Genomic DNA, 24,446 nt, shown 5'->3' with positions numbered 1-24,446 from the left:
TGGTTAGATAATCAAATCTCCCCAAAACATAACAAATTGGAGATAAATAGGATAACTTACTAGAGCAAAATGCAATGGACTTGTGTATAGTTGGAAGAGGCCTCTCACCTGCAGGCTTTTGATGATAATGCTGATGAACCTTCTTGTCTTGGGCTTTGGGAAATTCGCTGTCCTGTAATAGCATTAATATGAAACGTACAATATGCCTTTTTACTTTTTTGAGCGAGACAAGCCAAGGGCACAAAATATTGGGGATGGAAAGGAAAAGCCCAATAAGTAGTTGGTTTTGGCAAAAGTAAAAAAAAAAAAATGATTAGTTTAAGATTTTGTTTCAATGCTAAGGTTATACTGTGAGCGTTTTTCTAGTTGTAATAATAGTAGTAGTAGTAACTAATGAGCATGTTCCACACAGAGGACTGGAAATCTGTTGGATCCTTTGGAAATACACAAAAATATTCATAACCCAATACAAAAAAATTAATAGGGCGTACAGCAGTAAGCAAGGTAGTACTGAATTACTTCATGTTATGATTGTTTGCAAAAATGTCTACACCACAGTCATCTCAGACGTGAAATAATTACAAAGCACAATGTAAAAAGGCTTAGAAAGGCAATTCCTAATATCTAATAAACATTCATAAGGACTTGATAGATTGCATCATTAGTATCATTTTATTTTTTAATAACAAAGTTGCAGACATTTGTTTTTGTTCTAGTTGTGTCTAGGAGACGGGTAGCAACGGGTATAGCGGCGTCAGACCACAGGTTTGGTCAGTTGCAATAGCAAGTTGACCTTGTTGGTCCAAGAGTCAGCAGCAAGGACCCTTCTGGGGACCTGGGCAAGCCAATGGGGAAGCAGCTACTGCCCTTCCAACCCTCATGTACACGTTTGCTCAACACATATGCCTAGACTTCTCCCTGACCGCCAAATGTTTGTTCTTCCTTTAAATTATTTTGAGCACCGTTCTCTCTCTCTCTCTCTCTCTCTCTCTCTCATTCATTCATTCACTCATTCATTCTCTCTCTCTCTCTCTCTCTCTCTCTCTCTCTCTCTCTCTCTCTCTCTCTCTCTCTCTCTCTCTCAGATTCTAGATTCTGTGAGGTGGTGATACGAGGGTTGGTCAGGCAGGTAGGGGACTGTTGCTATGAGAGCCGAGCCTTGTATGTCAGCCACATACCTCTTGCCTATTCATTCCTGACTGCAACTCTTTTTAATCTACAGTAAAATCAGGTAAAAGCAGGAATTGAAATGTGATAGTACTTCTGACCATAAAATCTACACTAATGATTGTATACATTAGCCAATAAAAACAAAAATAAACTATGTAACGGACTTAAAAATGAGAACATTAATCACAGATTTTCCTTACATTACTTTTCAACACCAAATATTTTAACAAATAATTGGTAATTGGGATGTTCACACAGCATCTATCACTAGTCTGACATGATAATGAAAACTACCACAATGCAGCTGATATGCAAGGCTCTGTCATTGTCTCAATATCTCGGCAAATTTGTTTATGACCCTACAGCTAATGTTCTACTCCAATGATTTATCTCTGTATGTATAAATTATGAAGACTACAACTTATGATTATAAACTAACATTTCCCCCCCAGCTATGAGCAAATGCACAGCAAGGAGCTTTATTTATTTATACAAGTCGGTTAAGATCTATGAAATCATTTTGACCTGTTTTTGAAAGATTCACTCATCATCACTATCCGTCATCACACAGACCACTTTAACAGGATCACACGCAGAGAAAAATGCATCACAATACAACAGGGGTAAAGAGATCTTTGCATGTTGATGATATTCCTATCAATTGGGGCAGATTAGAATTGAGAGCTTTCAAAATATTATTACATGCAGGGCAATTTCATATTTGGAGAAAAGTACGGTGAACCTGGAAGTCATATGCCACAACTTGTAAATATCTCTGATGTCAGCACTTTCACTTACTTTTCTTCCAAGACTGATATATTCTGACATTAATGGAAATATAATTAGACAACATAGACTAGATCTCAAAACCCCAACAACAATTTTTGCCAACAATGTGTAAGTGCCCAGTTCATGGCTCATGCCACACACTAAGGTACTACCAGCCTCCAGTACAAGGAAAACCCTGTCTCGTGCCATTCCTATATCAAGAACCGTTATAAAACTAAATGTTTTCCTTGGTTTTTGGCACTGGACTATATACCTTGCCCGTTGCACAAGTGGCAGTGTCAGTCATCATGAGTTACACTGATAACGACATTTTTCTGTTTCTCAAAAAGTCCCATTCCAAATGTGTCTAATCCATGATAACTGACAATGACACAGATTAGGAGAATGTTCCTGAGGGCGGCGGCACCTCGCACTCTATGGAGCACCACAGGTCTACGAGCCAATGAGAGCTTTCCCTTACCAACCTGAAGTCACCCAATGGCCACACATTTCCAGCCTCATCCTCCCTCCCTGACTAGATACTGAGGAATCATGGTACTCTTCATGTGGTACCTTATATTCTAAATCTCCCAGACTTAATATTATAATTATGGTAGAGTGGGCAAAAAATATTTTCTGAGTGGAGCGTGGCAATAATCTGGTCTCCATTACATATTGTACTACTAGCTTAATATCTTAAACCTTTCTTGTGATTATGTGATAACTTTGGCTTGAATATTTTTGATTAGATATTCCCCCCCAAAACATTAAATTCAAAGTCTTGCTTTGCATATAACTGCGGTGACAATTTGCCTTGGGTTACATCGTGGCCATTGAGTGGGCTTCTCAGGGAAGGGGCTGCCAGTACTGTGTTCTGCTGGAACAATGCACCATCAGCAATAGCATATAACAGTCAGAGGCCAATGAAGAACCTTTGACATATAAATATCCATGGTATAAGATAACCAATGGCCTATGTGATACTGGTAGCATTTACTATCGGAATTCCCAGTAGCTAATACATTTCAGGACATTGTATGTGAAAATGAAATAAACTTTTTCAATTCATGATGAAAAATTTAAGAGGCAAGGAAAAATCTTGGAGATTGAAAACCAGTAATACTGTTTCAGGTCACTATATTACTTTGGACTAATAAAATCCAGAAACAAAACTTCACAATTTGAGGGAATTACTGAAGACCAGATCCTGTATAAAACAGGTGTAGCAATATAGCTGTGGCAGGAGTGTCAACTACTGGTACCCATGAGGGGCTATACAAACAGGAATAACTCTTCAGTATAATACCTTACTTCGGACAATTTTGGGACATGAATGTGAAGAGCTATGTTTAAAAACTAAAACAAATTATAATGAAACATTAAAACCTTCCTAATTTTCATTAGATAAAAAAACTGTAACAATTGTGTATTCACATTTTAAAGATAAAATTATACAAAAATTTTATGTTCAGATAAGAGAAAATAAATAGATGATCTGTGGGCAAACAAAGCAGTGATAACAAATCAAGTCCTTCATAAAACTACTTGTCTGCAAAATTCCTTGCAAGATGAGCAAAATCCATGCCAAAGTTGTATTTTATGAGGCCTCTGCATTGCTACTGGCCAAGATAAATCACCATAGTGGCACAACACAGCACAATGGATGGTGGGACTGGGTAAGTGATGTCCCATCCTTAAGAGCAGCCCCAAGCCACTGAGCACTGAGGTCATGTGGTAGGAGGACAGCCTCTCCATGTAAAAGTTCTGTTCTGGGTCGGTTTTAAATTCAAACCTAATTACATTTACATCATTGCTTGCTTTACAAAACTGGTCTAAGGCAGCTCACCAGTTTCATGGATTTTCAAAAGGGTTAAAATATCCCATCTCAAATGTCATAAACTATTTGATTTGATAATCCAGAAAACTTTCAACCTCACCTTCTGCCTGACACTGACCTACCCCCCCTGTCTCCATACAGCCACTAGACTATGTACACATCATGGACCGCGCACACTGACTGTGAGTGAGCTCTGCGTTCACAAAAAAGGGTATGCTACTATGAGCAAATGTACACAATAATATAAATTAAAGAATAAGTGCCTTATTCACCTGTCACACTTTCCACATAAAATGCATTAAATTTTGTTCATTCAGACCTTACATTGACACATCAGTGGGGCTGCTTTTTGAAGTGAACATCCAATTGAGAATAACTAAAAATGAAACTCATGCAAACATTCCTTTTATAGAATTTTAAAAAACTCAGAAAATAAATGCCCTATAATAAAAACACTACAGAAAAAAAGAAGAAAAAAAAAAAAAGATAGAAAACACTTGAAGACACAACAACATAAGGTAGAAAAATCTGAACACATTACATTAACTCAAGTCAAACACTGGGTTCACCCTGGCTTTCATTAGTGTGATCATATTCTAATGGTTGCTATTCACCAAATTAAGTTATGAATATCATATGAAAACACTTTTATTTTTATACTTAATGCTTTCCTTCTTTAGGAGAAGTCTTCAAACACCAAGCTTCTTGGTCTATGATACAAATCTATGGTAAAACATAAGCATTTAAGCATAAAATAGCACTTTATATTACTTAAATTCTTATGCAAAAACTATTCTTTACTTTTTTTTCTTAACAACATTAATTTTTTTCCAGACTTATTATTATTCATTATTTAATAAACTAATTCAATAAAGTGATCAACTTTCAACCAAGCAACTGCACAACAAAATTAACAGAGTAAAGATACAACTAATTTAAAGATCTTCAGATTGTTTAAAATAACGAAGCTGATGTCACAGAAATATTAACTTCAAAACTTAAGATCTAATTAAAAGCAAAGTTAAAATATGAGCAAATACTTTTGAGAAATAAAACTCAAAGAATGAAGAATGGTCACAAATGATAACCCAATGGTGAGTCCCCCAAATCACACAAACAGCCAGACAAAGGCAAGGAAACACTAAAGGAATGAAGGTATTGTGAGGTCTTTGGTATGATGTTAACAGGGCATTAGGAGAGACAGAAATTCAATAGAATTGGTTGATAAGTGTAAACTGCTTTATGACAATATTTTGATAGTTATGGTTTTGAGTTACAGAATGGAATATAATCTACACTTGCTAAAAGCTGCTATCAGACTGAGCATTTTCCAGCTGGCCACAAGCTGGGTGTGAAGTTGTCTGCTGCACAGGTGATGAGTGTTAGGCAGGTGTTGCTGATGTGATGCACCAACTGGGTGGAGCAATTATTTGCTGTAGTCATTTAATCACTAACTTGGTGTGCAGGTGTATTTGGTACCCCAGCTGGGTGTAGGTCAGTGTTCCTGTTTCTCAAATAAGCTCTGTACCAATGTCAAGAGTGAGGGGCAGATGGTGTATGGTGTTGACAGGTGTCTGGGCAAGGGTGAAGTCTAAAGGGAAGTATTGCATTAATGGTATATGAACCAGGTGTGAAGATGACAACTGTTAGAGAAAAGATATCACCAAGTATTAAGTGTAAACATCCAAATTCATTTAGGATAAATTTTCATAAGATCAAAGTAAGAAAGCTGTCTGCAACACAAGTGGTGCATCCATCCATAATACAAACAGTAATGATGAATGTTTTGATGGACTGGTGGTAGTGGTGGTGGTACATTAAGTGTGGGTTTGAGGGTAAGTCACTGTTGTATATATGTGGTAGTGGTGGCGGTGGGGGAGGGAGTTCCTGAGACTGGATTAGCCAACACAGCTAGCCTGGCCCCCAGGCAGCCCAGCAGCCAGCATGCAAGGCAGCCTACGGCCAGTCCCTCCTTACCAGCGAGTAATAAATAACAAGATAAAAGCAGCGCCAGCAGAGAGAGAGGGGCCAGGCAGCTGGGTCGGAATGTGGGTGGGGTCCCACCAGCCTCCACTCTGGGTGTTACAGGCTCACATCACACAGGCACACACGGTCCTGCACCACAGTGTGGCCACTGGCCTAGCGCTCACTGGCCAGGCTCTCCTCAGTCTCACTGTTCCGGGCTTGGCTGCCCAATGTTCACAGTACACTGTTGAGCAGGTTGCTAGGTGAGCCCAGCCGTTAATGACTTGTTAGGGGGCTGTGTTGTACCACCATAGGGCTGTCCTCACCCCCAGTACCTGACCCTCCTGGAGCCCCACCACTTCCTGTACCACCACTGCCACTCTGTCTGTGCCCCCCCCGTGCTGATGTTGCTGCAGTTGCTCCTCCTCCTGTTGATGTTCCAGTTGATGCTGCTGCTCCAGATTGTGACAATGACAGTGGTTGTGGTTGCTCTAGTTGTCCCCCTGGTGGTCGCGCTCCCTCATACATAACTCCTGGGCCTCCAGAGACTACAGGTAGCAAGGAGCCACCTGGATACCCATATCCTACAACACCAGCCTGCCCTCCACTGCTGCCACTACTACTGGATGCAGCAGGTGGGAAAGTTGGGAGGCCAGAGTAATGGTAGGGAGCCGATGGAGGACCTGAAGCACTACTGCCACTGCTTGGTGCCAGGGGTAGATTAACAGAACCAGTTTGGGTACAGTCTAGAGCCACTGGTAAATATGGATGAGCAGCATACACTGCAGTAGGTGGAAGGGAGCCTCCAGCAGCTGTCGTAGTGCTTGAGCCTGCAGCCTGAGGCTGTGGCCGCCCAGCACTGTCTGGTGGACGGGGGTCCGGGGGTCGACAACGGTGTGCATGGTGGGGGTGAACATGGCGAGGGTGGTGGGCAGGGTGTGGTGGGTGAGCTGCATGATGACCAAAGACCTCACAGTCCATGGTACTGTGAGAGTGCCCCGTATGAGTGTGGTGGTGCGATGGATCTGACCGGGCACGACCTGAAACTGCCACTGAAAAAGAAATAATTCATTAACATAACTGATTGGCAAAAAGTTTCTTTAGTTTCTTCCTTTATTTGGTAGGGTGTGTGGATGACATGAGTGTTGGTATTGAAGGACATTTTCTCCTGACCCTTCCCATCCATTCCTAGCCATGCAGTGACCTATCTGTTCCTTTCATTCTCACTCCTCTCCTACAAATGACAGTCAAACTCATTAGTTGTGTTGGCCACATGGTCAGCATCCTCCATTAATTCATAGTCACTATCAATCATTATTATTAAATACATGAGAAAGATTGCACAGCACCAGTTTGTGGGTGCTGATGTGGGCCTGTGAATGGTCACTGTTTGCCACTGTCTTTATCTGCTGCTGCCCTGTCAGCTTCATGTTTGGCTCCTTTTATCCTCCATGCTAAGGTTTATCTGCCATCATCAATTCCATCACACTATGCCAGCATTCATGGAAGCTTTCAGTGTTATATCATACTTAAGAGCAATGCAATGGGCTAGAGTAATGCAAATACAGACACTGTCCAAGGACTTCGGGTTGGCAGTGACAATAATGTCACTGCACACCCTCTCATCTCTATTTCTTCTTACAACCTCAATGACATTCCATTATGTTCAGTGTTGTGGGATGTCCTTGAGTGATGTCCTTTTTGGTGATTATTAAATACTTTGAATAAAGTAAACTGAAAAAGTCAGTTATCAGTGTGCCTGCACCACCATCACCACCACTACTATCAGTCTCCTTCACAGCCAAATTGGTAATCTGCTTCAAACTCACTCCTCTTGCACATATAACAATTCATAAACAGTGAGCCCAGTCCAGTTAGTAGTGGAGTGTGTGGAGGTTGCCACCCCAATGTGGGCAATGTGGACCTTCACTGTAGCCCACTAAAGATGTCCTGTACTGTACTTAAATAAACAATTAAATGCTTTTAATTAAGTTAGTAACAAATTCCAACAACTTTTCAATGCATTTAAGAAACTTCCCCATTTATAATGATAATGATCTAAAGCTTGCCAAACGCAAGGCTTGTTCATTCTTAAGGGATTAATTTCATCTGATATTTCCTATACCAAGGTAATATTTATTGTACTTGACAACTGTAGGACACCTGACAGGTCTAAGTTTACTCTATAGGGAGTGAGAATCAGAGAACTTCACAGTACTACACATTGCCACAACCCAAAAAATAAAAGGAACTCCAAGTCTGTACATCAAGGAAAGAGTGGTTGGCACTGAAAATTCTGATATAATCCTATCCATCTCTGGTGAGATTCCACACTTTTATTTGAGGCTTTCAATATTTCTCTTAAATCAGTATCCTTACTTTTCTCAATCTTCAAATTTCTAACTCCTATACCTAATGAAACTATCATAGTCAACTGTTATATTAATTCTACAGCCCTTCAAAATCCTCCTACATCCTTGGTGAATCTTTATTAGTACTTTCACTGTTGACAAATGGTCCCTTAATTTTTTAACGTCATTATCTTCCATATCAGCGCATTCTTATTTTGTTTAAAATTCCTGAATACCTGTGATGATGCCTTTACATTTTTAACTTCAATGAACAAAAATTAAAACTAATAAAATATCACATACTAACCAGGCTGTGACGTAGAATGATTGATGGGAGAAGCTACTGTATGCTCAATTGCTGGGCTTGTGGAATTACTGGTGTTAGTGGACTCATCACTTGTTCGCTTGAAGAAATTGTGCTGTAGACCATAGTAAGGGGTGATTCTTGTCTTAGGGTCATAGTCCAACATCTTTTTAATCAGATCCTCAAACTTTAGATAGTCAGACACTGAGTGACCTTGTTCATTTAGGCGGCGGCCACCTGGCCCACCACTCTCCACTCCTATTATGTCCCGTAACTTCCGGCTCATGGGTGGTTTATATTTCTTGCCATCCTTGGGCTTCTTGAGAATGTACGTCCCATCTGGCAACTTGTCGAAGTACCTTCTAGCCTTAGTAGCCATATCAAGAATATGCTTGGGAGGCATACCAAGTACTTCCACTATTTTGTTCATCTGATCCACCTAAAAATAAATAAATTAATAAAAACAATATAGAATATAATTATAATGTGCTGCAATATTAAATGCTATGGAATACATTGATATATATCAGCGATCTTGGATGGCAATGAGGAAGATGGTCACCACAGGCTGAAGTGGAAAGAGATAACAATTATATGGATGTGCAGTTCATTCCTAGACAACAGACCAGGGAACTTCTGAAGAACTGAGAGAGAGAGAATGGCAATGAGTGTATCAGTTTGATGCCAAGACATAGTAAACTGAAATGCAAGCATGGTGAGAAGATAAACTTCACGTACAATAATAGCCGAATGAATACACTCCAACCATAATGCCCACAAACATCACTACTATCAACTGTCACACTAAGTGACACTCTAAAGGTGCATTTCTTTAGTTAAGACTGATTTTTGGGTTAGATGGAAAGAAGGAAACATCTGGTCATCATGCACAAGTGACTTGAGGAAAAATGTGAAAGAGTAATTCCAATTGGAATGCAATTTATAACTGAACCAGATTTCTGTATTTCTTCTCTTATAAACTCCTCTACAAGCTGTAAAAATAGCCACATGTAACAGAGAAGTGCTGCTGTGTGCAAAGATGAAGCATATGGACAGGAGCAAATCTCTGTTGCAACTGTCCTTCTGAGACATGAGAGACAAAGAAAAGGTATAAATGAATGTCTTACCTCATTGGCCCCTGAAAATAGAGGTTCTCCTGTGTGCATCTCCACCAGTATGCAGCCAAGGCTCCACATGTCAATTGCCATATTGTATGGGATGCCTAACAACACTTCAGGAGAGCGGTAGAACCTTGACTGAATGTACTGATATATCTGAAATTAATGATCATACATAAGTCATGAATTATATTAGTAAAGAAAATTCTCCCACATTTGTAGAATAATTGCAACACTTTTTGGTTGAAACATCATGTGAGAACAATTTGTTATTTTAGTACCTTAAACTAATGCCGAAAATGAAGCCTTGGTGAACACCATCAACAACATACAATAAATGCAAAGTAAAACTGCAGTTCAGTACAGGTCTCATAAGATTCGCTTGCATACAAGGCATAAAATATAAACTTTTCTGAATATTATACTAGTAACAGCTGCCCTAGCAATTTTGAGACACCACTTACTTAACTCCTGCGAGCTGTCATAAATATTTCCTACTGAGAAAAATATTTCACATGGCAAAGTTATTAAAGAGCATGACACAATGAATATCACTTAAGGTTAGCAGAAAACAACACGTCTAAAAACCAATAATTTTACAAGTGACTTTTAGTTCATTCTTTATGACAGAAATCTTTGACACAGCCAAGGTGTAAAAGAAGAAAAAGAATTTAATATCAGGTTGGTAAATACTGCAATTCTGATTTTACTACCCAATACCAAAGATACCAAACAAAAGAAAAATCATGGTTAAATATATAAGTGCACTAATGTGAGAGCTCAGATCAATGCTAACAAATTTTAACATTCAAGTGCTTCAATGCTCTCCTGTTGTGAGCCAAATAACTAATCTGGTATTGAATTCACAGATACAATTACTGTAACAAACGCTTGAGTAGCAGCCTAACATAACGAGTCTCAGCTTTTAAGTCTCTACAACAGTTCTAATTATGAATGTAATTATTACCTTTATCTAGGTAACAACATAATTTTAATTGGCTTATCTTAATTAGAGTATATGCAACAAGTCTCTGTGTTAGCTTCATAAAAGCAATAAAACATTATAAAATATGGAACAAGGAGATGACAAGGTATGGAAAGTTCAATCAGCAATTCCCAAATCAGTCCTAAAACATCTGATTATAAGCGTAACATGGTACTTACCCTCTGTCCCATCTGACAAGAGCTGCCAAAGTCCACAATTTTGATGGCACTTCTTTTAGGGTTACAAAGTAAGATATTTTCAGGCTTGAGATCACAGTGTATAATCTGTAGCTCTGGAGTGGAGAGAAACAAAAGGGCAGTGCAGAGCTGCTGGGCAAATTTTCTAGTCAAATTGAGAGAGACTCCTCTGAAGTTGGTGTTGCGCAGCAGATCATAGAGGTTGTAGGACAGCAGTTCGAAGACCAAACACAGATGATTCCTCCACATGAAATGTCGTTTCAACCGCACTGAAACAAAAGGGAATGCAATATATATACATATATATATATATAAATAAATAAATAAATAAATAAATAAATAAATAAATAAATAAATAAATAAATAAATAAATAAATATATATATATATATATATATATATATATATATATATATATATATATATATATATATATATATATATATATATATATTATATTATATTTTACAAGAGTCGTGAAATTAATTCTACCTTATTTCATTTTACCTTACAACAAATACACCACACTTACACACAGCCACAGAAGCATGCATTCATGCACACAGTCACACACATGCCCACATCCACACTAACAAGTGTACTCACATGGATACATTCTCTCTCTTTCTTGTTCACATTCACACACATACACACAATTTGAAAATCAATGATTTGGAATCACCAAATTTCTAGGAGAGAGAGAGAGAGAGAGAGAGAGAGAGAGAGAGAGAGAGAGAGAGAGAGAGAGAGAGAGAGAGAGAGAGAGAGAGAGAGAGAGAGAGAGAGAGAGAGAGAGAGAGAGAGAGAGACTATCTTCTTATTCTCAGACAAATATACAGAGTGAACAAATGTGATCTCTTGCCTAGGCAAATGAAACTACCAAAAGCTTAACAGGTGGTGCATAAAAAGTTAATTGATCCAATTTCTGGAAACTCCTACAACTATGATATTATATATGACCTAGTCTATGTAGCAAGATAGTGGATTTACAGTGTAAAATGTAAACTGACAATTCTGAAGGCGAGTAGTGGAGATGAAACATAATTAAAGAAAGAGAGATTATTGAGGGTATAATTTGCCAAGAGCAGCAAACTTAAAATATTCCTTTCAGTGATGGAATTACTGTCACTTACTGTCAGCTGTGGTACACCTCAGTGCTGATAGGTGTAAGCATATATTAAACTTAGGGACAGTAAGGCATGTCACACGAGACAATTTATTCAGGCAAGATTCCAAGTTTGCTTTCTTTCTTATAAAGGGATAATTTGGGCAGCTCTATGAGTAACTGTGCAAAACAGATTAGAGAGAGAGAGAGAGAGAGAGAGGAGAGAGAGAGAGAGAGAGAGAGAGAGAGAGAGAGAGAGAGAGAGAGAGAGAGAGAGAGAGAGAGAGAGAGAGAGAGAGAGAGAGAGAGAGAGAGAGAGAGAGAGAGAGAGAGAGAATTTTCTGCAAGTCAACATGGTTCATGCAAAAGACATTTACAGTTCAAGAAAGTGTGTATGCAGCTGTACATGCAATATAATTTATAGTAGTGGAAATATACTGGCATATGGAAAAATCTTACAGGGGATGTACCCATAATACAACTGTCATAAGCTCATTTGTTTTGCAATGAAATGTCTTCCATTATGACAACACAAACACTTCTATATTCTGACCTGTTTCTTACACATGTTTTGCAGGTATTACAGTATTAACACTGAGCTTCCTATGTATCATCAGTTAATCTATGCTCAACAAAAACCTAATGGTTATATGTGTTATTGTAATAATTTATCACAACAACCTAATGGTTATATGCTTTATTGTGATAATTCATCACAATAATGATATCTGGTTAGCAGTTATCTGATAATTATTTTTCCTGTGTTATGTTTTCATTGGTGTCACTGATACTTTGGATTCCAAACTAGCAGTAATCAATAATTTTAGTTTTTTGGAACATGAGCATGTTGAAGTTTTAAACTTTCAAAATCAAATGTAGTTAGTTCACTTAAAACGGTGCTTTTCATAAGTGAAGTGACAGGATAAACTTTGAATTTAAAGGTTTTCCATAAAATTTTCAAGTTTTCTATGATAAAGATCAAAATATATATTTGGATTTGTCAATTTTTTATTTCAAATATCAATATCATTATTGCTAGTACTGGAATTTTGGATTTATTGATTTACTGGTTATCAGTTATTGGGTGATAAATTTATCGCAAGTTATCGATTATCATAAGCATTTTTGTTACTCGTATTCTGACCAGCTATAGTTATATGCATCACTTAGTAGCATAAGTGATCTACTAAACTTTTTGTATCCAACATCCTAAAAGGGTATGTGGCTATACAAGGTAGAAAAAGGCTTGACAGTCTACATATCTGCCTGACTCCCCTCAAAGAGAGACAGCCATTAACATAATGCCTATTCTCATCATAGAAATAAATGTACAGGGTTATGGGTTGCTAGTTCTCTCACTTTATCTCTTTCATGAATAAAGGATGGGTTTGCAGATCTCCCATTTCATCTCTTTTATGAAAAGAAGAGGGGATTGTTGGTCCTCTCACCATAACAACAGAGGGAATAAAGTGGCAATATACTTCCAAGCCAGCCAAGTGTGCATGCATATCACAGATGGTAAACTCAAAGCAGTATCGTGTAACTGGACACCATGACAAGCTGCCATCAGATAATTAAAGCTGAGCTATAAGAACATGAAACCTGCTTTTCATAATGATGACATAAACATAAAACATAAATTAGAGCCTGAATAGTACTTAACTACAAAATGCAGTAACATTCCAAAACAAACTGGTAATTACTTCTGAGGGGTTAATTTTTCTCAAAAAATATTAATCCCTAACCCAAAAATATGTTTGATTTTCCTGTATGTTCAAGAGTTCTGATATTTCTCCCCTTCAAGTTATTATGTATGTGACAAATGTAGAATTAAAAAAATAACCTTCAGTACACAAAGATTCTACAGTATAATCCACACCAAATTACCAATAAAATAACAACATAAAAAGTATGAGTTCAATTAGAAATTGCACATTAACATGAAAGAGCAACTATGTCATAGGGTTCAATGCCATGCATATAGTACAATGCAGCATAGTTGTACATCACTAATCCATGCATGCCAACACAGAATATTTAAAACCATGCAAATTGGGACCATAACAAATAATAATCAATATATCCACACAAATAAGTCCCAGGGATAGGATTTAACTGTCAGCATGAGTTTCTTAAGACAATGGTGCTCTTTAAGATGAGTACCAGAACAGCCATAAATCCCATCCAAACAATTTAAAATTCTTAAAATACTAACTACAAAAATTGAGCACTAAATTCCAAATACTCAATCACATCGTTAATTTAGGAAACTACAAACTCTTATAACAACGGATTACGGGAATACCTGACAAAAAATGAAAACTAAAATAATGCACGAGAAATTCATGACTGGAAAGAAAGGTGTCATGATATTATATATGAGAAATAGTCTGATTTCTTAATTAAGTTAGCATTAGTGCAATACTGAAAAATGCATGGTAGTTATGGACAAAGAAAATTGATAGGAAACTTGTGTTAATAAAAAAAATAAAATAAATAGTGTCATACAAATCAATCATACAAATCATACAAATCATACAAATCATACAAATCAATCCTATTGAATGTCTTCTAAAAGTCAAGACAAGAGGAGGCATCACAGGCACCATTAGAAAGAATATCAATGACAGGGAAACTGTGATAGCAAAGAGTTTATAAGAAGAAAGAAGTCCAAAAGCATGAAATAATTTATGGCAGAGTTTTGGTTTTTGGAATAATGTTCCATCCAACTAATACCATATGGAATATTAGCAAGCAATGTTGCTGGAAATATTTTTTTCCAATATGCCACAGATTGTAGAAACAATATAGGGCCAGTTACATTTGACCATGAAACCTTCTCAGGAAATAATGAATAGTTTTGGGACAATTACAGTAACCAAGCCATCCTTCAAAGCTGCCTCCTTAGGGAGAGTCCAACTTGGGAACTGGTGTCTCCTATAGATGGATTAATCCTATGTATAGCTGTTGGGCAAATCCATTTCACTAATATTTAAGTTTTGCAATAAAGACTGCCTATGCGTATGTTGGTGAGTATATGCTCTGAATGTTGGTAAGGTTGTGGAAAACACAAAGGATCTGATCTTATAAAGAACAGGTTGCAAAATGGTCTCAAGGGTATGCAAAAAGTTAAGGCTAAGCTTACTGCAGCCATCCCACCATCAGCACCTTACCCAGAGCATTACATAATGTAAAGTGCGTGTCCATTCCTATTGTTGTTATGAAAATTCTAGAAATCTTAAAGCTTCAATATCTAAGCCATAAATGAACTAGTGAGGTTAGGGTCATATGTCTACCATTTTTGATGTTGGTGACTGTGCCAGTGAAAATGACTGATTAAAGATATGGAATAAAAATTAGAAATATTGAAAACTACATGGAGGAAATGGATGATCTACTGTATGTGTAAACATAATGCATGACAAAAGGCATAAATTTTTATCAGGAAGGCTTGACATATCTAACAAGAGTGAAAAATGAATTATAGTGTTATTGATGCAGCTCAATCAATGCCTCATATGATAGTCTTGTTGTTTGGAAGGAATGGGAGTGGATGACATGAATGTAACTATATATGCATAAATGTCCTTAAAGAAGGGAAGTATGTGGTGAAATGAGATATCTCTGAATGTCCTTACAGCAGCAGGTATAATCATCAGAGTGAAAGACCTGGAGCCAAACTCTTATACACTAATACCATGAGAAATTACTCCACCATTCTTTAGTGAATGTCTCCTTCTCCAGAAAATGGAACCTGAACAAGCCACCAATCTAATGGAAAATGTATGGAGAGAGAGAGAGAGAGAGAGAGAGAGAGAGAGAGAGAGAGAGAGAGAGAGAGAGAGAGAGAGAGAGAGAGAGAGAGAGAGAGAGAGAGAGAGAGAGAGAGAGAGAGAGAGAGAGAGAGAGAGAGAGAGAGAGAGGAGAATCCTATCCTTCACATCCATTACGTTGCTAAACAAGATTGAGAAAATCATGGCTCATGTTCCCTCACACATAGTGACTATAATTTTCACTGCTCAGCTGCTTTTGAGAATACAAAACAAAACACATAATTCAGTCTGAAAAAGGCTTGTAGTGTCTTGTGTTGTGGGATGATCTGGAAGGCAGAGCAAACCTTTGATGCCCTATGCAGTGTCCTGACTTCATAAGATAATTCATTCTAACACTACAAACTGGACATTTAAAGTTGAAGTCTTTTAAATTGCTTTGAGTAAGGTTGCACAGCACCATATAACCATTAGTATTAGATGACATTAAATCAATGAAATGAGCAAAGGTATTAGGTAGCATGTCAACTTTCCAGTCTTGTGCAAATTACAGCCATTAATATGCAAATCAGTCACTTTCCTGGGGTGAAGCTTCCTCAAACAACTTTACCTTTGTCTTATTTTGTATGAGTAGCATCATCTCTGACACCAAAGAATTCATATAAGCAAGTAATTAATGCAAGTTCAGTCAATGCACACTTTAGTGTGCTGAGAAAAGTATGTGAGGCACATATGCATTGCTACTGTAACTGTTTAATACTTGAGGAACTTTGTGCATCAATGATATAATGAGGGGAGGCTGATTTTAAAATGCCGAGAAAGAACAATAGTGTTAAGTGAAACATCTTAAAATGGAAAAAAAAAAAAAAAACAAGAAACCAAAGACATGGAGTGGAGTTTTAGAAAAGAACTTTACCAATTTACACAGATTTGTGCAGCAATGATGATGCCTAAAAAAATAATGTTAAATGGAAAGAAAAATAGTATGAAATAAGGATGTCAATTGCTGTCTGCTTATTCTTCTTATGGACAATTTATAACACACATGTAAGAAAAGCAGTAATACTTGCATGGAAATGTTGATTTTGTGAGTGAAAATATGCAAAACCCATATTAAAGGGGGAGTGAATAAACTTATGCTTGTACATAATACTACATTAACAGGAAGAAATTGAAAAGGTGCTAGATCATCAGAGGAAGGCAGAGGCATAAAAGGAAACACAGAAGCAAAGATGCAAGGCACTACACATAAGCACACTGAAGAGACATCAACATAAAACAAAAAGTCTATGATTTTTTTTCTAAGATCCTTCTGGTGTGAAAACAATGAAGAATATATGCAACTGAAGCATGTATGGATAAAGAGAAAGATAACAGAATAATGTTTTACAGTATGAGAGAGAGAGAGAGAGAGAGAGAGAGAGAGAGAGAGAGAGAGAGAGAGAGAGAGAGAGAGAGAGAGAGAGAGAGAGAGAGAGAGAGAGAGAGAGAGAGAGAGAGAGAGAGAGAGAGAGAGTCCATAAATAGATGGTGCAAATAAAATAGGGCAATTGCTATTAAAAACTGAGAAAAGTCAGAATACTGTGTACATAAGAGAGATGAATAAACTGAAGTGCAAAAATGATGTGCATGAATAGCAGAAATTCCTTTTATTTTTTAATTCTATTGATGGGATTCCAAGAAACTGATCTAAGAAAAGACAAAGACAGAGACAGACCCAGAAGTACTGCCAATAATTAGCTGATTTAATGGCTCAAATGACTGTATAGACTAGCAACATCTCTGAAAATGTGTGGGCAAGACCTATTTCCATTCTTTACTAGAACAGTAACAATGTTCACTAAACCACAACAACGTTCACTAAATGTGAAAATCACCGATCAATTCTACAGGCATTCAGTATTAACATTTGACAATAAGTTACTTTTAAAAGCGATGAAGAATTTCACAGATTGCTTCTTTTTTATGCTATTTTATGATTATATTATCAAAAGAAGCATGACACTTATCGTAATAAGAAGACTATTTTATGCATTGTTTGTGTGAGTGAATGATAATACTATTTCAGTTTTGGTACAAAAGCTATAATTTTACAACTGATAAGGGGAAAGTTATAATATTCTAAAGGCTGGAATAGGTATTCCCACAACAAAAGAAAAAATAAAGCTGAAGAAATGCACCAGCAACAAACTACATTGGCAGAGGAGTAGTAAGAGTTAATGTGTTACGGGTGTATTGCGCAGCTTCATCTACCCACCTATCTTGTCTTTACCTATATAATACTTGTTGTCAGAATCTGCCCGATTCATCATCTCCAACAGCTTTACTTCAATCTGTGCTTGGTTTAGGAATGGCTTTTTATTCTTGATTATCTTGATAGCAGTCCATGTCTGTTCCTCATGATCATAAGCCTTGACAACCTTGAATAAAAAGTGCAAAATTAATTAATTACTTATAGTATTAAGAATTGCAACTAACACCATGTTATTTATTATACAGGCTATCTTTTATCACACATACAAAAAAATCAACCAAATATTATCCCCTTATTAGCAAGAGATCTCTCATTTGAATATCAAAGATGTTTTTCAGAGTTAAATATAAGAGCTATCTGTTTAGACCAGTGATTTGCAGAATGTGCACCATGACTGTCAACAAAGTACACTGCCATATTTTCCTAGATAGGTATACATCTCTCTCTCTCTCTCTCTATATATATATATTTGTGCACTTCATTGACAGCTGGGCTGGTGCAATAGCAGTCAAAGATGTACCTTCAGTACACCACTTAGCAACAGTTTAAGAACTACTGGTCTATACAATAGGTCTCCATCAAAAAGTGGGAAAGGTAGAGAGAAGGCATGCTCACAAGCATGTGTGCATGCTCACTCCCATGCACACGCACACACAGACACACACACACACACACACATACCTCACCAAATACACCATTCACTTGTACTCCATTCCTCAGTCAGAAGCCAACTATCCCTTTGTGAAAATCTTACACAAATAATCAAACTAACCTGACCAAAGGAGCCTTTGCCTATTAATGAATCTATTTCATATCTGTCTTCAAATTTTTTCTCCACTCTTGATCATGTAGTCATGGTTATCATCATCATAGCCATCATTGTAGACCTTCCGTTCCTTTTTGTGCATACTGGGACTCTGGCCCTGAGTTTGCTGGGCTCGTTTCTTTTTCTTGGCATAGTAAACCTGTAACGGAAAAATAAGCAAATAAGCATGAATGTAATGTAAATATATTATGAAATGAAAAGTAAAAACTGCAGTAAGGAGATTGCAACACAAGTTTTCCACACAGAAAACTGGTAAACAAAAAGTATGTTGGCTGCTAACAGCTTTTTAGCATGACATAGAAAGGTGGCTGATATTTTTGAAAAAAAGAATTAAGTTTGAATATGGTAAATCTTAGCAGCAGTAAGTTTCTAATCATTCATCTTTCCTTTCTGAAAGGCAAGTGCCATGTTTACATAGATCAACTTTCTTTCCTTGAAGGTATTGGATGACGAAGTGGAACTTGTCTCTCAATTTCTTTGTTTCCTGGCTGTTATTTCTTCAGAATCCCATCCCATTTTTTCTTTGGTCTAAATACTAATCAAGGCAATTTAATGAAAAGTACGTTCAATAATACTGGTCCAATAAGGTATCATATGTATATTCAATAGTGTGAAGATGGAAAGAGTGTAAGTTGAAAGTGCTCAATACAATTCACTGTATAATAGAAAAAACTAAGGTGAAAGACAAACTGGAAGAGATAAGAAAGCAAGTTAGAAGAATATTTGGTAAACCTTAACAAAATGTGAACAATTGTCAACATAAATAGAAACAAAGGAAACTGTAAAACCACAAACATGGAGTCCTGATACTTATTTTGACACACATTCTGACATAGTCTGGTGTCAATATCCACTACATATTTTAACTAACAGATTTCAAGAATCAATGAACAGCATGGGTGAAAAGACTGAATGCATCTTACCTCATTTATATGTTTATAAGTTTTAATGAGATCAACTGAGAGTTTCCGTAATGGACCTTGTGCTGGGTCCCTATATCGACGCTCAGCTGGGGAACGGTGTAGGGCCTGTAATGGAATTGACTTGTAGGCTCCACCCCCACTCACTGCTGCCTGACTCCCGCCAACTGAACCTGAAAAGAAAAAAACAAGTCATGTGTAATATAGCAAGTATCACTGGTTATACAAAGATCAGATGCATTGATGAGAGTGCAGTTATACTGTGTAAGCCTTTTTTTATGACATTCAATTCTGCAAGTCATCTATTAGTACATTTATCAATTAATCTATTGCATTAAATCACCACTGCACCAATGTCTTAGGTTACAGCAAAATAACTACAATCCAAATGTACTCTTAATCAATTAATTTTCAATGATTATAACTATGATGATGCTGATTAGAGACAGAGAAAGAAACCAAAAATAAGGATACTAGGTAATACTGTCTATAAAACCTTAAATACTTTGATTCAAATCAGCAAAGGAGGCATGGGGAAGTGATAATGCTTATCATCATTGCTCTGGTACTAAGTTCTTTGTTTACACGGATCAGCCTTTGTCACTTAAAGGTAACGACACACAGTCTTGTCACAAGCAGGTTGGATGGAATGTCCTTTGACTTCTTGGTCTTTCTAGAGGTCTTACCCTATCTTACATGGCAATCTATTTTTCACTTGAAGATAACATACAAATTACTTTCACCCTTCCCTCCATAAGGCCATACCAAGACAATTACACTGATTACCTACTTCATTAATCTGTCCAATTCCAAGTTTGCTTCTCAGTTCCATACATGTTAAAACTTTCTCACATGTTCATTACATAATCATTTCATCCTGCTTCTTAATATTATCATCTTAAACAACCAACAATTACAGACAACTGTGGCAAATCTCACTGCTCACAAATGCTCACAAGGCCATGTCACCTAGACACAGAAAAAAATTGTGTGGATTGGACAAATGTGTTCACCCTTATTGGCCGAGTCCCTGAATGTGATAAAAACTGTATTTTATAAATAAATGTGAACTTACTACATCACATGCAATGTATCTTCTCTGCCTTTAACTCTGAGTTGATTCATCACCACAAAATGTAAAACAATTTCTCAAAAGAAGATGAATCATTATTAATATAAGTTTTCTGTTAAACTCCTTCACTGTTGGCCTTGTTCTTGGGCTATAACCAATGTGCATAATGCATAATATTCCTACTTTCAGACATGACTGCTTACAAGGAAAACATAAGGAGGTCAGTTGTTACAGGCCACAAGTGGTCAAACTGCTGCAACAAAACAAATCCTACATTTCACCCCTTATATTTGCATATGACATGCACAGTATATTTTTCTTATGCACAGTCTTAAAAAGCAGAAGAATCAATACCTCAATTTCCTTCTTTTCTTAACGTTCACAACAGAATTAGCTTCTCTATGCTCTCCTTTAATCATTTCCCTGAGGTCTGAATATTTGTCAATGCACAGTAGGAACTCATTTCTAATATCAATGCTTTCCACTTGACTCCATCATTTGATCCCATGAGCTATGAAAATCAATATCATTAATCAGACTTTATATTATAACACTACATATTTCAAGCACCCAGATGCTGCATATAACAACATAATAATGAAATTACAGCACCCATAATTTGGCAAACAGAATGGGCAAATCACCTTCTAACCTTGTCTTACATTTTTCAAGCAGTCAGCAATTCACACCAAATTAAATATACCCACAATGTGTGGTAGTTTCAAGGCCTATTCAATCTCAAATACTTTTGTTATTCTTTATCAACTGTGAAAAGGAAGATATTCAAAACCAGCGCTTTATGTATGTACAGCCAGTTATTGCAAAAGGTTCACTTTCAACATTATTTACTTATACAGTAATTCTTAAACCACAATTCTATAATCACCTGTAATAGGCACTTTATACTATAATGTTTTTAATCAGATACAACTCCCTAAGCAGCCTTCCAAAACTTTTTAAGTCAATTAAAATAAAATGTTTCAAGATAATTTAGTTTTATTTCTCATGAACTTCAGTTGACATTGTGTTCATTCCCATGCACTCATACTAGTGCCTCAGATGTTCTTCCAGACTTGTAAGTAGTTACAATAACCTTTACTTTATATATCTTCTATATTTTCTTGTTGTATATCAGTTATGCTTAACAAAACTTTTTCTGATCTGTCATTATACCTTTGGTTCAAGTTGCCACATAACCTGCACAAAAACAAAACAGAATATTGTACCATCAATCAAGTGGTCCAATACAATCTAGCTCTTGTCACCCACCTAGTGCTCAAACAATGCATCATACCTAACCCAATTTCTTTGGTCATTAAAATGAATGATCTGGTGATTATCCCTTAAACAGCAACTGTCATATAGATGTGATGGCAACTTTGGTGTTGTGTGGGGTACAGATGTCACATATAAAGGTTGTAGTCTTGACAGGCATAGTTTGAACTGGCCACAGAGAATACTGGATTATGTTATCTTCCCTGAGTCACACACTATATATCACAAGTCTCAGTGTCTTGGGTATGTGCAGCCACAGTGATGGCTATACATGCAGTTTCATGTCTGATTCATTGGTAGAGGAGAATCAGACTCCAACTTCAACTCCTTAGTGGAAGTGTATATGGTATATTACTACACTACTGACCATCACTGTATATATGTATATATATATATATATATATATATATATATATATATATATATATATATATATATATATATATATATATATATATATATATATATATATATATAAATACATAAATAAGTCGTATTGTTTCATAATGTTCTCATAAAATATGATAAAACTAAAAATAACATCAATACTATGATTATCTTGGCAGTTATACACATCAGTCAATGACCAGTTGTATCCATTTGCTGAAATACTGATGGATCAAGCATGGGAGCATATGGTCTTCATTCCCAACTTATAAACCATGACAACTGAACAGTTTAACCATTGCATCTTATTTTTATTACCTCTTCATTCCCATTAGGTATTACCTCTCAAGAAAAAAATATCAGTGATACCCATAAGTAAAAAGGGATTGAGATCATACCTTATGAACATCAATCACTAAAATGATATCTATATTCAAAAAGGGACTGAGATCATAGCTAATCAATAAAGTGTTATCTGGTCACATGTTAAGTGATGGAATGCAAAATATTTTTCAGGATATGGTAAATCCTCTTTAATATAAACCCATAAAATTCAATTTGTTTCAGGCCAGTCCAGAATTTTCATTGACTTTCCATAATTTGAATTCAGTTAATGATTCCTTAAAATTTCATCAGTGCAAACCAACATGATGCCTAAAATTCAAGGTCTGGCTATAATTCTGTAAGCTTATCTCATTAAATCCTGTAAGATCTTGCAATTGCCTGTCATTCATGCTGAGGTGTTATTTGTGCCAGCATTTGTGGCGCATCTATAATACTGAAGTATAGTACACAAATCAAGACCACTGAGACATTCTCAGACACTTAGGCATTAGTGTCTTAAAAATAAGTCTGGCACACCAGAAGTCATGGGATTTCCCCCTCTATTCTTGGCTATCATTGTGGCATGTAATACATTGTAAATTTGACATGCCAACATGGTTAATAAACCAGCTGAGTCAATCCCATCAAGTACCAAATTACCTGATACATAAAATGGACATGAAAAGAATCTACAATTCTTAGTATGATTACTATATGTACACTAACAAAAGGAAGTCTTGATTTCACTTTTAAAAAGGATTATCTTCTGTTATGATGATGTGGTAAATCACTATAGAGTTAAGTGTGTTCATGATGTCATGTGGTGGTCTTGAACTAAGCTTTCCCTCCACAATTGCATGGAATAGCTATTTCAGTGAGCAATAAAATAAACGCAGTTTCCAGTTGTGGGGAACAGTGACAGAATAGCCTGTTTTTTAATAATGCTGTTGTAAATAACTAATAGGCAGTCATGTCAGAATGTATTGTAACAAGAACAAATAACTAGGATTCCTATTCACAGAGAAAGTCACACTCCCATGTGTGGTGAGCAAATCATCTATACCTTTAAGTATTTTCCTTCATAGTTTTCATCTTTATCAATGTTCTTGTTACTGCTTAGTAAAAGCAGTGAGCACATGTTCTCTGACTGCTCAATGGCTAACTTTTTTCTTCTGCCTTTTTACTCATTCAAACCAATTACTTTCAAGCCTTTGATGTCAAGGTACACTATCTGTCATAAATTTAAGCCTTTTCCCACACCATGTTTAAGGATCCTTTTCAGACTGAGGAGGGAGCTTTTGTTTCTCTCTTGGAGTACTTTTTTTTCATGAAAGACCTTATACAGTCAGCCTTCAACTCAACATTCATGGATTTGATTATTTGTAAATGGGTGCCTGAAGGGAAATGCATGTTTATTTAATCTTTCATAGGTTACCATTAATTCAACTCTTGTGCACAGCGTGACTCAACACACACATACATTGCTTGTCACACCAACATGCTGCCCAGTGGTGCTGTCAATTCAGTGAGTTTTTGGTGACCAAATGTGTAAATTTCTTACTGTCCCTCTCCCTCTCTCATGCCATTACCATGTTTGTGCTAACATTGTCATATTTTCACCAAGGGCCTCAGTGACTTTCCAAGACATCTTGCCATGGTTGTTTTTAAAAATACAAAATAGATACTATATTAATGAAACACGTGTTTGTTTTCTGCAGTAGTGATGCTATGGAGGTGAAGGGGTAAAGTGTGTGGTGATGACACAGCATTGGAAATCAAGTTACAGGGACTGTAACTTGGCTCCTTGTAGCTTCCCTTA

The 24,446-nt window shown here is 36.7% G+C and overlaps 1 protein-coding gene across 1 annotated transcript in view; it reads right to left on the bottom strand.

Moving 5' to 3' along the window:
• Nucleotides 1-658: 658 nt before the first annotated feature.
• LOC135107042 (dual specificity tyrosine-phosphorylation-regulated kinase 1A-like) overlaps nucleotides 659-24,446 on the bottom strand; it is a 36,861-nt gene continuing 13,073 nt past the window's right edge. The window contains 8 exon segments of the mRNA XM_064016632.1: nucleotides 659-6,792; nucleotides 8,399-8,834; nucleotides 9,523-9,669; nucleotides 10,678-10,964; nucleotides 17,842-17,989; nucleotides 18,596-18,652; nucleotides 18,654-18,788; nucleotides 19,573-19,742. Coding sequence (XP_063872702.1) covers nucleotides 6,017-6,792; nucleotides 8,399-8,834; nucleotides 9,523-9,669; nucleotides 10,678-10,964; nucleotides 17,842-17,989; nucleotides 18,596-18,652; nucleotides 18,654-18,788; nucleotides 19,573-19,742 — 2,156 coding nt within the window. The 3' untranslated portion in view covers nucleotides 659-6,016.

This window comes from Scylla paramamosain, chromosome 14, assembly GCF_035594125.1.
Source record: "Scylla paramamosain isolate STU-SP2022 chromosome 14, ASM3559412v1, whole genome shotgun sequence".
NCBI lineage: Eukaryota > Metazoa > Arthropoda > Malacostraca > Decapoda > Portunidae > Scylla > Scylla paramamosain.
The sequence above is the reverse complement of the archived record's forward strand: the minus strand, read 5'-3'. Positions and strand labels throughout refer to the sequence as shown.